Genomic DNA, 15098 nt, shown 5'->3' with positions numbered 1-15098 from the left:
TGATGGCATTAAAAAAAGATCCGAGTCTTAGGGGGTTTACCGTGGTCAAAGTGGATCCAGGTTACCCCCCAAAATAGGTGTTTGCCTTCTCAAAACATACACGCACAATTTTAATGAAACATCACCACAACCTTCATCACCTGTGATGTACCCATGTTTGTTCAAGGCATTAGAAAAATTGGGGTCTGAGGAGGCATACGAGGTCATGGGAGGAGGGAGTTCCCCCCCAAAATATGTTGTTGTTTTTTTGTTTGTTTGAAGTCTTGCAATCATGTTAGTGATTCTGCATGCTGCCCTGGCTTCCAGAAACTTTTTTTTTCTTTTCTTTTTTCTTTTCTTTTTTTTCTTTTTGTATACAGGATCGAGGCTCGTGAAAGAGCTAACATTTATCACACAAAAAAATCAGACACACAAAACATATAATGGTAGCGGTAGACAAGATGGGGAGAGAAGGGGAAGCACAAACACAACATTTGAGAGCAGGGACATCGGGAGATCTGTGGGAGGGAGAGGGCTTGGAGGGAGGAGGTGTGGGAAGGGGGAGGTGGGTGGGAGACGTATAAAACACAAGGACACTGCAAGGACTTCCAGGAAAGAAGTTGGTATTTCAAAAAAGTTCTGTGGCAGATCTTGATGGCATCTGAAGATGAGCTGATGTCTTGACTCATGAGGCTTATCAACAGTCATAACCTCCAGACATGTTGGTGTACAATGGAAACTGTTTCTCTTCATTCCCAGGTATATTGTAATACATTAAAGGGGAACTGAATACTCATCTTGGCATTATAAATATTAATCTGCTTTGCTCTTCTTCCAGTATCATGGCTTTGTATTGCACAATGTCCTGAACTTCATTTTTCACCTTGCCCCCTTCCCTCATTCATTATTGCTTCATCATTCCTTATCGTTCTTTTTTTTTTTTCTTTTTTTTTTTTTTTTAAATATTCCTTATTCTAACTTGCGACTTGATTTATAGTGATTTCTGTTGTCATCCATGTATCCAAGGAGTCGTTTCTTATAAATGGACTGTATGAAGTGAATGTTAGAACAGCCCATGCCCGTCTGCGGTGTACGATGGAAATTGTGTGAATTGCATCGCACACCCATGTATACTATTATGAACACCTTTTATATCGTAAAACGGCCATGGGAGCATTCCAGATACCTGTTACGAGTTCTGCTTGTGTCAAAACTACTGCAAGCACCAGCTAAGTCCACAGCCTCGACCAAGTTCGCGCACCTATTGGCCATGTTAAAATACTCATTGGGACCGTGCATTTAACCGTGATGTGCCGATCGGTGCTCATGGCCTCTTATCTGGCTGAGCAACCGCAGATTGTGAGTGCTCTGAGCCAGATTGAGCCAGCTTATCTAATGATACTAAAATTACCACAAGCAGAATCTAACCCTGAGACCAGGTACATTTATTTAACAATTAAATGTTGAAGGATTATGTGAAGCAATAACAAGAATACAAAAAGCAAATATAAATGAAGCTGTAAATCTGGTTTTAACCCCCTTACCACCCTCTAACAAACCTCAAACAAGTTCTTATCTTGGGGATTTCTCCTTTTTTTTTTTTCTTCACTTGATTGACAAGAATCCAGTACAGGGAGTACAAATAAGAGGTCGATTTCAAACTAGAAGCAAGCTGTGCAGGAGTCAGGATGAGTTCTTGGCAGCTATCTGGCTGTGCAGTGTTATTGGCAGCTCTCTTGTGCAAACCGGCGTTTAAAAACCCTCAAAGTTCCGTATTGTGGCTTTTTCAAAGCTCTCGGTGCTTTCAGGGATTATATGTTCACAGCTCCAGTAGTCACAGCCCCGCACATCCAGAGGCCCAGGCGCTCTTTCCTCCTGCCATTCCTCCAAATGGCTATCCCTCTCTTTAAAATAAACTGCGTTGCTAACTGTCTCTAGGTGACACTCCCTCTCTTTTTCTAACAGCCGTAACCGAACCGCATGCGACATAACTGCTGGTCTCGCCCCGTGCCAGGCTGCACGAGCTCTTGCGGTGGCATTAACTGCAGATTTCAATGCAGATTCATCCTGTGCGTCAGCCCCTTCGGTGAGGCTAATGGTTGGCTATTTCAATGAAGATTCGCTACACCTGCACATTTTTATGACTTGAACTGCAGTACATGTGCGCGTGCTTTGTAAAGACATGTACACAGAGGATAATGACTAAAAACTAATATCCAGAGGTTTAAACAGGGTAGGCAAAACGAATCACAATGTACGTGATACTGTCGTGTGGACGACTATTAATACAGAGCGTCCATGGATGGAATCGAGCTTAACGAGGCGTTTCCAATTCAATGGCGGATTGATACACGAGCAGGGGGCGGGGGGGGGGGCTTGGCTTACCTTCACGGCCCCAACAATGTTTTCTCCCTATGGAAATTGACTCGACGCGAGACGGAGGTAAAATGTGCAAAAGAGGAAATATTTATTATGGAACCCGAGAACAGTGAAACACGACGATAAAACCTAAACCCCTCTAATGGAGTGCCCCCATACTTCACTTCAAATACACAACACAGGAGGAATGAAACAAAGAAAACGTTGTGGTTCGGGTGTGGTTCGTCTTATCTGTCTGGATGTAGCCTCAGTCAGGAATCGTCCAGGCTCCGGTGTGCACGCTCCGTCAGGCCTCACAGAGTGCCTCTGGTGTGCACCCTCCGTCTGCTCAGCGGTAAGCCTTGCTCACACGTGAACGCCAGGGAGGAGAATCTGCGCTCCAACGTTCCCCCAACGTCCGTCGTAACGCAGGCAATTTGCGGTTTGCAAAGGAAAGGTCCAACCGGGAACGAAAGGCAAAAGGGAGGTCTGGGCAGGGAAAAAACCAAAGCGAGAAGGGCCAACTCAATTGGACGGTCCAGCGCAAGAGGGCCAAGGGAGGAGAGGAAATTGCCGGTGAGCGAGTCGTTTTACTGATTGTCTTCTGACGTCAGCTCTCTCCGTCTGCCAACCAGTACCTCGTTTACTCGTAACCTTTCGCACCTTTTTACGTCACCGGCGCTTTCCTCCAACCAGCCCGTCGCTTCTTGCCTTCCCGAATCTTCTGATCTCATCCGCCCCCTCCCATTGGCCGAGCGCTTGGTGCCCTGCTCCCATGCCATTGGTCGGTGGCCAATCACAAGTCCTTCTTGACTCTCCACAGATGACCGGCAATTGTTAGATCTAGGTTCCATGCGCACCCCCCTGAATGCTTTGAGAACTTCATTTTACAAGATTCACATCGAAATGCAGTCTAACTATTTTGGCAATAGATTGTCCCAATACATATGAATTATATATACTATATGCAGTCATCCCTCGCTATATCGCGCTTCACTTTTCGCGGCTTCGGTACATCGCGGGTTTTTCTCGCTAGTATATGTAAAATTATATATCGGATTTTTCATTATATCGCGGGATTCTGCGGCCTATAGGTATTTTTTTTTTTTTACATTTTAATTATTTTTGCGGTAAAATAAGCATTTTCTAGCCTAAAAAATTAATAATAATAAAAATAAAAATATAACACATTAATTAAAACCTATATTAAAAGAATATTACAGTAAATCGAAATAAAATACGCATTATAAATGAGTAGACAAAGAATCGCGCATTTTGAAAGTCCCGTATTCTGGGGGTAATTAACTTGTCCATGATTCTGGGGGTAATTAACCCATCCATAAGGAGGGTTCTTGGACGGTTCTTCGCTACTTTAAGTAATTTGCAAGGTTGATGCCAAACTGTGTCCTGCAGTTTAATGATCAATATGGTTTTAAGAGTCATCATACTTTGGGTAACCTCTAATTTACAATAACTTATGTTTACAACTTAGAGACACATGATCATGATGACGATTTTGATGATGTTGTCTAAAGCTGCAATTAAATTAAGTTGCTGAGTAACATGAATGACCGAGGTTGTGGAGGATGGGATTTTTCGGTCATTACCTTTTGATACAGATGAGATATCTGCTTCATCACTGCATCAGATCAGGAATAACCACCCTCCTCACCTCCTCTCCACCCCCCACTGCTTCCTACAAATTAACCATCAGGAAGCTGCTGCATATGCAAGAGGAAGCTAATGCATTTCTTATTAATTTTCAAAATTAATCATCATCTCTATTTTGAATAGCTCATGAAGACTTCTTTATGCTTAGGCCTCAGGTTTGATTAAAGGCACTTTTGTCAATTATTGCCTTTTGCTTTCAAAAACACAATTTGCATCAATGTAAATACTTTGTTGTACTGTACTTGTGTAGTTCCATGATCATATGTGTATGTTTGTTTGTTAATTAATTGCAATTATAAAAGAACTTGCATCAATGTACTGTACAGCTATATATACACGTACAAATATTTTTCTAATACGTAAGGACCAAGGATGGGTCTCAAAAGTGTGCTTAAGAGTGTAGAAAGGGTTCATAAGAGTGTGGGAAAGGTTTATAAGAGTATGGGGAGGGTTTTTAAAGGCTTAAAATATATAAAAATAATAAAATAAATATATGGTTTCTACTTCGCGGATTTTCACCTATCACGGGGGGTTCTGGAACGTAACCCCCGCGATAAACGAGGGATCACTGTATACTATACAATATATATATATATATATATATATATATATATATATATATTTATATAGAGATAGAGATAGAGATATATATATATATATATATATATATATATATATATATATATATATATATATATATATATATATATATATATATATATATATATATATATATATATATATATATATATATATATATATATATACATATACAGTGGAACCTTGACTTACGAGTGCACCAACTTACGAGTTTTCCGAGATACGAGCCGTCGCTCGGGCGGTTTATTGCTTTGAGATGCGAGCCGAGATTTGAGTTACGAGCTTTCGCCACCCGCCACCAGGTGGGTTCCGGTCACGTGGTTATCTTGCCGTGCAACTATCTCTGCCGTATATCGCTGCTGCTTTGTTTTCGCATTTTGGTTATTTTGGAAAATTTCTTAGTTTTAACCATGGGTCCTCAGAAATTGAGTGCCAAGGGAAGAGAGGATGATGTGCTTGGATATAAAACACGCAATCGTCGAAAAACATGAGCGAGGTGTGCGTGTTGTCGACTTGGTGAGGCGGATGTGAAGGCAGCTGAAGATTTTATTATAACTGAGAAGAAGAAGAGGATGATGTGCTTGGATATAAAACACACAATCGTCGAAAAACATGAGCGAGGTGTGCGTGTTGTCGACTTGGTGAGGCGGATGTGAAGGCAGCTGAAGATTTTATTATAACTGAGAAGAAGAAGAGGATGATGTGCTTGGATATAAAACACGCAATCGTCGAAAAACATGAGCGAGGAGGTGTGCGTGTTGTCGACTTGGTGAGGCGGGTGTGAAGGCATCTGAAGATTTTATTATAACTTTTGCCGAACTGATAGAAGCCGAACGATACATCCCCCAGCAAATCTTCAACTGTGACGAGACAGGGCTCTTCTGGAAAAAGATGCCGAGGAGGACGTATATAACGGCAGAGGAGAAGAGCATGCCAGGCCACAACTTGTTCAGAGTGCCGGCGATAGCTCGCCTTCTCTTTGTGGAAAACACGGTGAGATCCTTAACATCCAACAACTAATGGGACGCAAACGGGGCGCCCAGTTTAGCGGTACACACATTGATGAATCACCCTGCCTGTGATTCACCCATGACAGGTTATAGCTGGGTCGGGATTCAAACCCAGGCTGGACAGTTTAGAGTCAAGTGTGCGTACCTCCAGTCCAGGCCATCCTGCCAACTTGTATGCTGCATACAGGTGAAATATAAAGCGCGAGATATTTTTTATATATACTGTATATTAAAAAAAAAATTGGTGTGGTTTTTGGCAGGCTGGAACGGATTAATAGCATTTCAATGCATTTTAATGGGGAAATTTGATTTGAGAAACGAGCAAATTGAGTTACGAGCTCGGTCACAGAACGAATTAAACTCGTAAGTCAAGGTTCCACTGTATATATATATATATATATATAGGGTAGGAGTGACACCCATGCAGAATTTTTTTTTTTTTTAATAATAATTGTGGGGCCATAGGTCACGTGATATGGCAGGTAGCTTTGATTAAATGCAAATAATTAAAATATATATTTCTCCGAGACTGCTGAATGGAAATATTTGAAACTAGGCACATTATCATGAACGATCAATGGGGGGAAAAAGCATGATTATATCATAGGTGAAGTGGTATACCAGCCAAAAATTTTTTATCGAATTCTTTGTCGGAAAAATCTGAAATTGCATGCGCATGATCTCTGACTCATTTGTATTGAAATATATAAATTTTATGACCATCGGTCACATGGTTTGGCAGTCGTATTGGATTTAACCTAAAAACTTCTCTCAAACCAACCAAATCGCTTGACTCGACTACGTGTCATTGACTAGGCATGGCTATTAAAAGATTATCACAAACATTTGGTCGCATGATGTCAGCCATTTTGGATTAAAGAAAATATTAAATCATTTTATCTCTGAAACCGCTTACCATATCGATGCGAAATTTTCCAAATATTGAGCACCATTGTTGCATATGGGGTGAAAATGATCTCGTCACGTGGTTTGGCAGCCATCTTGGATAGAAAAATGAACCTCATCTGATCAACATGAAACTTCACAAACGTGATCCCCTACCTATACATATGCAGAGTGTGCATTTTTATAGTCATATGTCACGTGGTGTGGCTCTATATTAGCTTTAAAGCCAAAAAAAAAAAAAAAGTCCCTTCTCTGAAACCGCCTCACTGATTGATGTGAAACCTGTCATGGCTGGTGAAAATGTAATGCTTGAAAACAGCTGAAGGGATTTAAATGAAACTTTATTTTTAGGACATTGAATGAGGGCATCCACCCATTGTGGGACTATGTGAAGGCATATATTGGTGACAGTTGCATTGGTCTCGTTTTTTTTTTTGTTTTTTGTTTTTGTTAAGGTTGAAGGTATTCCAGTCAATTTTGTTTTTTAAAATTAAGTCCTGTCTGTTGTCAGTATCACTAACTTGCCACTAGATTGTCTTGATCCTCAAACGGTCCGACGGGGGAAGGAAAATTTATCTGATGTAAATTGCTGTCATGGTGTGCTGTCAGCAGGTTTTGCCGCATCTTAGAGCACACCATCCTTTCAGATGTATCATCCGGCTCATTTGCTTATCGATTTTTATGGTGTTACATTCCACCCTGTATTCTGAAGAGTAGACCACTGAGCTTCAGACCCTGCTGAATTCCTTTCCTGCTTTTGGCCATATAATTTGCATTAAACGCCATAAATGGAGATGGCTTCCCATGCTTGGGTTTTGTTTTGTTGTCTTAATGGATCAAAATGAACAAATGTGTGCTTATACAGCTTTTGCTAGTTCTGCTGACAGTTTTAATGTTGTGGAACACTTACCTTAGCAGTGAAGATTGAACATGATTTGAAGTGTTTTTTTTTTGTTTTTTTTAAAAATAGCTTCTGTTCTTTTTATTTTGCCGTGCATGATATGTCTTTGTACCTAGGATGATGGATTAAGAAAAGATTGCATTGGAGTGAACAACTCTTTCGATGTCCCAGGTAATGTTAAGCATTTTAAATACTTTATTGTCCTGTATAATACAAATGAAACATTGCATGAACTACTTTATTATTTATTTAGCCAACTCCCCCCCCCCCCCCCCCCCCCTTGCATAGCAGGAGACAGGGTCTTGCAATTGTCTGTTTGTCTCTGCATCTGTCCAAACTCCAACGTTTTTTTTTTGTTTTTTTTTTACATTTGAGCTTTTGTCAAATTTTGAACAAACCTTTTATTACAAGAATATAGAGAACACGCATTAATAAAATCTACAATTTTTAAAAACTCTCGTTTTCGTCAAGTTTACTTCGAGTACAAAGTGGAGGCGGAAGAGCTTTGCAAAAATAACTGCAATACATTTTAAAATACTAAGAATATTAGTATTTTCTGCAATACTATTTCTGCAATTTCTGCAATAACTGCAATACCGCTTCTTGAGATCTCGCGAGATCTCGGAGACGGTGGGAGGGATTTTCGAAGCTCCACACGGTCTCCACGTTTTTCGAAGTTAAGGCTGTTCACAATTGTATTTTGTCGAAACTGTATTTATCTTTCGGTGTGTGAAGTTATTGTGTGCAACTTTGGTTGTTTCTCGGTGTTTATCTTTCATAAATTGATCGTCTGTTTGCCGTGTCGTGTCTTGAGGCCTTGTACAGTGTGCACTGTACAACCTTGAGGCTTTGTTTTTCTCTCAGCGGTCCGTCGTTTGTGATCCAATAACTTTCGTTCTCTGTATTCCCAGGCTTTTCACCCATAGCCTACTTCCTTGTGTAAATCTCAACTCAAAAAAACAAAAAAAAACAAAAAAAAACATTTCCTTCTCTGTTCTCATTCGTTTATTCATTCTTATTCGTTCGTTCGTTCTTCGACCACGTGTTTCTCCCCCATTTCCCCAGATAGTTTTCACTCATTAACCTTCAATGTTTACACTTTCCCCTGAAGTTATGTATTCCGTCATATTTTATAACACCTTTTTCTTCTTCTTCTTTAAAAGGCTGCTTTCGACTTGCTCACCAAATCAATTCATCCCAAAAAAAATATCCATCTCCTATAGTGCCTTTTTTCTACATTCCCTAAACTCTCCTGCACTCCATCCTCCATCCAGCGTCCTTAAACGTATTTTTAACTCGAAGGTCACAAGAAACTCATTTTGCAATAAATGTTCGTTTCCCATAAATCGTACACTTTCAAAAATCCAATCTCACCCCTCCCCTCCAAATCTTCCCCATAACCCCTCCCCTCCAAATCTTCCCCATCACCCCTCCCCTCCAAATCTTCCCCATCACCCATCCCTTTCAAATCTCCCCCCTTGCCCCCTCCCTCCTAAACTACCCCCTCACCCCTCCCCGCCAAGACGCCCCCTCGCCCCTCCCCTCCTAGACTCCTGCCTCACCCCTCCCCTCCAAATCTCCCCCATATCCCATCCCTTTCAAATCCCTCCCCTTGTCCCTTCCCTCCCAAACTCCCCCCTCACCCCTCCCCTTCAAATCTCCCCACCCTCATTGCTTCTCAATTTCCCCCCTCTCACTCCCCCTCCTCAAAGCGTCCTCCCCGCTTCTTCCCCCTTCAAACTCTCACCTCCATCTCCCCCAACCTTCTGCCTCGCTCTTCCCCCTCCTCAAATAACACCTCATTGTGGCTCACCCAATCACCATCAAACCTTTTGTCCGCCCCATCCTTCCCTTTCTCCGAGCTATTCTGAAATCTCTGACACACCTTCAACAGCTCTCCCTATCTCTTCCACCTCTTCCACATCTTACCCTACCCCTCCTCCCCCCTGTTCTGTATCTGATGCTCCCCCTTCCTCTTCATTAACGGTATGGACCTCAAACATCCGGGGCCTTCGTTCAAACTTAACTGATCTCTCCATACAGGTTGCTTCTGTCAAACCAGACGTGATCTGCTTAACAGAAACTTTCCTCCTTTATGATGTCTCTGATTCCATAGTATCTCTCCCGGGCTACTCCCTCCTCCGGTATGATAGACCTGAGCCTCGTCCTGGAGGCAGGGTTGCTATCTTTATCAAAAACTCTCTTCCTCACTCGCCCTGCACTGCACTCTCTCCACCTCACCCCCAGGAATACCTCTGGCTACGGCTTCCCCTTCGCTCCCACCTCTTGTTCATATGTGTGTTGTACCGTCCACCAAACAGTGATGACTCCATCTACATCTCGCTGTCTGATGATATGGACCAACTTCTATCTACTCATCCCAACTCTCTCTTCCTCATATGTGGTGATTTCAATTGTCACCATGCCAGTTGGCTGGGTGTGGGTACCTCTCTCACCAGCCATGGCTCTTCAGCAAAGGACTTCTGCGACTCACTGGGACTGACACAATCTGTCAATTTCCCGACCCGGATCTCAGTCAACGGAACATCTTCTCTTCTGGACTTGGTTATGACTAACTTCCCTGAAAATGTCTGCTGCTCTTCTTCTGCTCCGATCGGATCATCTCATCATGTCCTTGTTAAAGTGGACATCTCTCTGACCATCCTCAGGGAGCCTGCTCAGCGTCGACGAGTCTGGCATTTCACTCAGGCCAACTGGCACGGTCTTCAGGCAGCCATCAATCATCTGGACTGGTCTCCCATCTCTACCACCTCTGACATCAACTCATCCTGGGAATTCTTCCAAAGTAAATTGCTCTCTCTCATGCACAGATTTATCCCATCTCGTCTTCAGTTGTCATACCCTTCCTCCCGTCCATGGTACACGGAATCTTGTGGTGAGGCTGTTGCCCAGAAACAACTTGCCTTCGTCTCCTGGAAAGCAAATCCAACGGAAGGAAATCTCATTTCCTTTCACAAAGCCCGAAACAAGTGTGTGTCCACCCTCAGGAGAGCCAGGAAACAATATCTCTCCGTTCTCAAGACCGAACTCTCTTATCTGTCTCCCTCTTCCAAATCCTGGTGGCGTCTGGTCAAATCCGTTTCTGGTGTTTGTTCCCCCTCCATCCCCTCCCTTACCTCAAATGGCTACACAGCTGACTCCGCACGTGAAAAAGCTGAATGCCTCAACTCTGTGTTTGCCTCTAAATCTTGTGTCCCAAACCCATCCCTCTCTGTACCCACCATACCCAGTCGTACCCTGCTGCTCCTGGACTCCGTGTCCTTTCCTCCTGACAAGGTGGAAAAGTTTCTGTCAACCCTCGACTCTGATTCTGCAACTGGACCCGACGGCATCAGCCCACGGGTCCTAAAATCCTGCTCTGCTGCTCTATCTCACCCTCTCTCTGTTCTCTTCACCCTCTCTTTTGCTCAAGGTCAACTGCCATCTGCTTGGAAATCAGCCAACATCACCGCTTTGCACAAAAAAGGTGCAAAAACAGATCCTAGCAACTACAGACCAATCAGCCTTCTCCCAATTATCAGCAAAGTTATGGAATCCATCATTGCTTCGGATATGAAATCTTTCCTCTTCTCCAATGGCTTGATCTCTGATCATCAATTTGGTTTCAGACCAGGTCACTCTACTCTGGACATGCTGCTTCTGCTGTCTCAACAATGGATGGAGGTCCTCAATGCCAAACAGGAAATTAGAGCTGTCTCCCTCGACATATCACGTGCCTTCGACACGGTCTGGCACCCCGCTCTGCTCACCAAACTCTCCTCCTTTGGTATCCATGGAAATCTTCACGCATGGCTGGCGGACTTCCTCTCTAGTCGTCGTCAACGTGTGGCCCTGAATGGGTTTCTCTCATCTCCTATTCCTGTTCAGGCTGGAGTTCCCCAAGGCAGTGTTCTGGGCCCCGTGCTTTTTCTGGTCTTCATCAATGATCTCTCTGACTCTCTCGAAAATCCTCTCTATCTCTTTGCTGATGACTCCACTCTCTGCCGCTCCATTCCTCTTCCCTCAGATCGGCAGTCTGCTGCCTCCTCACTCTCTGAAGACCTGGACAAAATCACAGACTGGTCAAACAAGTGGAACATGTCTTTCAATCCTGACAAATCTCACACTCTTACTATGTCTCTCCGAAAAGATCGACTGGACAACCCTCCCATCTACTTTCTCAACAATCCTCTCCAAGAAGTTCTGTCGCTCAAGATTTTGGGTCTCACTATCTGCCATGATCTTTCTTGGGAAAACCACATTTCCAAGCTGGCCTCCAAAGCCAGTCGCCGACTGGGCATCCTCCGTCGTGCGAAGTCCTTCCTCGGCACACCTGAGCTCCTCACCACATACAAGGCTTTCATCCGCAGCTCAATGGAATACTGTTCTCCCCTATGGGCCGGTGCTCCTGCCTCACACCTAGCTCGGCTTCACGCTGTTGAAACCAAAGCTTTCAGAATTATTGGAATCTCCCGCGATGAAGCTATCTCTGAGGGCCTTTCACTCACTCACCGCAGGCAGGTAGGTGGTCTTTCTGTCTTCTACCGACTCCTCTCCGGCCTTGCACCCCCAGCTCTCTCTGTGCTCTGTCCCCCAAATATTCCTACAGGTCGCACAAGATCTGCCAGCAACCCTCTGATGGTTAAACTGCCGAAATCTCGGCTCTCTGCTCACCTTCACTCTTTCATTCCTCTTTTCTCCCGCCTCTGGAACAAACTCCCTCACTCCCTTCAATCCCACTCCTCCCTCCAGGTCTTTAAAACAGCTGTTCACCACCATCTCTTATCTTCCCCCATCCAAAACCTTGATCTTCTCTACCCCTGCTAATTTCACCCCAATTCCACTTTTTTGAAATACCAACTTCTTTCCTGGAAGTCCTGGCAGTGTCCATATGTTTTATACCTCTCCCACCGCCCCCTTCCCATGCCCCCCCCCCCCCCAAAGCCCTCGCCCTCTCTCAGATCTCTCGATGTCTCCATGTCTCTCGGTCCCTGCTCTCAAATGTTGTGTTTGTGTCCTTCCCCCTCTCTCCCCATCTTGTCTACCGCTCCCGATGTTATATGTTTGATGTGTCGGTTTGTCTTTCTGTGTGATTAATGTTCGCTCTTTCACGAGCCTCGATCTTGTATATAAAAAAAAAAAAAAAAAAAATTGGCTGCAGTTAAGAAGGGGTCATGGTTTACCAAAACCGCCACAACAATTTTCTTTCTCACACAAAGGAAAGACTCGTCCAAAGTAAGACCCTTGCCTCTGTTTTGGATGGAGTTGATTCCTGTTGTCTTTGTGATTCATTCATTACTTTTGAAGTAAAATAAACTCAGCAGATTGAATTTGAAAATGTGAGCTGATTTTTATTATTTTATTTTTTTTGAAACTATTTTTATGGCGTAGCTCATAGGACAAAGCTGTCTAGAACAGTGATTGTCTGTCTGTATTTATGTATATATGTTTGTCCCCTTAAACATATACTAATCAGAGCTGAGGCTCTAGTCAATGATGGGGGTGATGTCATGTAATTGCGTCTGTGATGTGATTGCGTCTGTGATGTGATTACGTCTGTGATGTGATTGCGTCTGTGATGTGATTGCGTCTGTGATGTGATTGCGTCTGTGATGTGACTGCGTCTGTGATGTGATTGCGTCTGTGATGCGATTGCGTCTGTGATGCGATTGCGTCTGTGATGCGTTTGCGTCTGTGATGCGATTGCGTCTGTGATGCGATTGCGTCTGTGATGCGATTGCGTCTGTGATGCGATTGCGTCTGTGATGCGATTGCGTCTGTGATGCGATTGCGTCTGTGATGCGATGACGTATGTGATGTCATCACGGCGTACCACGGCTGACTCCACACACTGCCATTTTGATTCCTGCGCTGTTCAGGCCGAACCTATCGACTCTGTCGTACATCACAATCGCCATGTTCTACCATTACGGTTTTCATTGTCTGAAACAAAAACAAACCGATTGTTAAAATTACCATCAAATATCGAAAGCATAGGTGTTACGGTTCTTCCAACGTCACAGTACTTATAGGGTACAGTACACAGTACTTGTAGCATCATGGCTCACCTCCAGGACGCTTCGGACACATTAGCGCAGGTTTATTAATACAGTAGTATTGTTTTTTAATCTATCTATAATTCCAGTAATCTCTGTGTGTATGTTTGTATGTTTGTATGTTTGTATGTCTGTATGTCTGTGACCGCTGTTTCTCGACAACCACGGGTCCGATATACTTTAAACTTGCCAGGTATATTGCTGGGGACCCGAGGATGTGCCTTTTCAAGGTTTCATATTAATCGGAGAAGTAGTTACCGAGCTATGTCCAGAAAACGATTCAACCAATCAGAGAGCAGCGAGCTATCACGTGTGCCGAACGTGGCGAACAGACTCTGCCTCGGACGGCACATTTGAGAGCGTATTCATTTATTTCACGTTGGAAAACTATGTTGCCGTTAAACTATGTTTTAAAACTAATTAAAACTAATTTGCGATTCATTCGCTTTCCTGCGCGTTTGTGCACGCGATGGCGATTTCTTTACCAAACTCCGCAAGCCGTTCGCTTTGGACCAAACCATTTCATGTAAATAGAGGGGGGGGATTGTCACCGTACTCGCAAGCGGTTCGCTTTGGACCAAACCATTTCATGTAAATAGAGGGGGGGGATTGTCACCGTACTCGCAAGCCATTCGCTTTGGACCAAACCATTTCATGTAAATAGAGGGGGGGGGGGGGGGGGGATTGTCACCGTACTCGCAAGCCGTTCGCTTTGGCTTTGCGAATGGACCAAACCATTTCATGTAAATAGAGGGGGGGGGGGATATAATTTTAGATATATATATAGTACGGGCATGCCCTAGTAATAATAATAGCGTTAACACTAATATAGTAAATCTAATTGAAATACTGCCATCCCTTTGTCATTATTGTGAAGTTTCTCGATTGACATGGTGTATGGTTGGTTCATTGTTGACTCAAACCATAGAATAAATGAGTGCCTCAATGCAATCTTTTTTTCTTTTTTTAAATCTTTTTTTTGTATCCAAGATCGAGGCTCGTGTAAGAGCTAACATCAATCACACACAAAAAAAATGGACACACAAAACATACAATAAAGGGAGCGGGAGACAAGATGGGGAGAGGGAAGCACAAGTACAACAGCAGGGAAGAGGGACATTGGAAGATCTGTGAGAGGGAGAGGGCTTGGGGGGAGGAGGCATGGGAAGGTTGCTCTCCCCTCTGGGCTGGTGCTCCTGCCTCACACCTAGCTCGTCTTCACGCTGTTGAAACCAAAGCATTCAGAATCATTGGAATCTCCCGCGATGAAGCTAACTCCAAGGGCCTCTCACTCACTCACCATAGGCAGGTTGGTGGTCTTTTTGTCTTCTACCGACTCCTCTCTGGCCTTGCCCCCCCCCCCCCCAGCTCTCTCTGGGCTCTGTCCCGCAAATATTCCTACAGGTCGCATAAGATCTGCCTGCAACCCTCTTATGGTTAAACTGCCAAAATCAAGACTCTCTGCTCACCTTCACTTCTTCATTCCTCTTTTCTCCCGCCTCTGGAACAAACTCCCTCACTCTCTTCAATCCCACTCCACCCTCCAGGTCTTTAAAACAGCTGTTCACCACCATCTCTTATCTTCCCCCATCCAAAACCTTGATCTTCTCTACCCCT

At 43.7% G+C, this 15098-nt stretch overlaps 1 protein-coding gene across 4 annotated transcripts in view; it reads left to right on the top strand.

The window, feature by feature from the left end:
• SETDB2 (SET domain bifurcated histone lysine methyltransferase 2) overlaps nt 1-15098 on the top strand; it is a 130907-nt gene that overhangs the window by 50167 nt on the left and 65642 nt on the right. For 3 of the 4 annotated variants that reach the window (XM_078783696.1, XM_078783695.1, XM_078783697.1), the window contains exon 7: nt 7542-7596. The exons of the other annotated variant lie outside the window; for it this stretch is intronic. In XM_078783696.1, coding sequence (XP_078639822.1) covers nt 7542-7596 — 55 coding nt within the window. The remainder of the gene's footprint in view (nt 1-7541; nt 7597-15098) is intronic. 4 annotated transcript variants of the gene reach the window in all.

Source organism: Myxine glutinosa, chromosome 8, assembly GCF_964187855.1.
Source record: "Myxine glutinosa chromosome 8, kmMyxGlut1.1, whole genome shotgun sequence".
Lineage (NCBI taxonomy): Eukaryota > Metazoa > Chordata > Myxini > Myxiniformes > Myxinidae > Myxine > Myxine glutinosa.
Note: the sequence above shows the minus strand (reverse complement) of the source record. Positions and strands in the feature narration are given on the sequence as shown.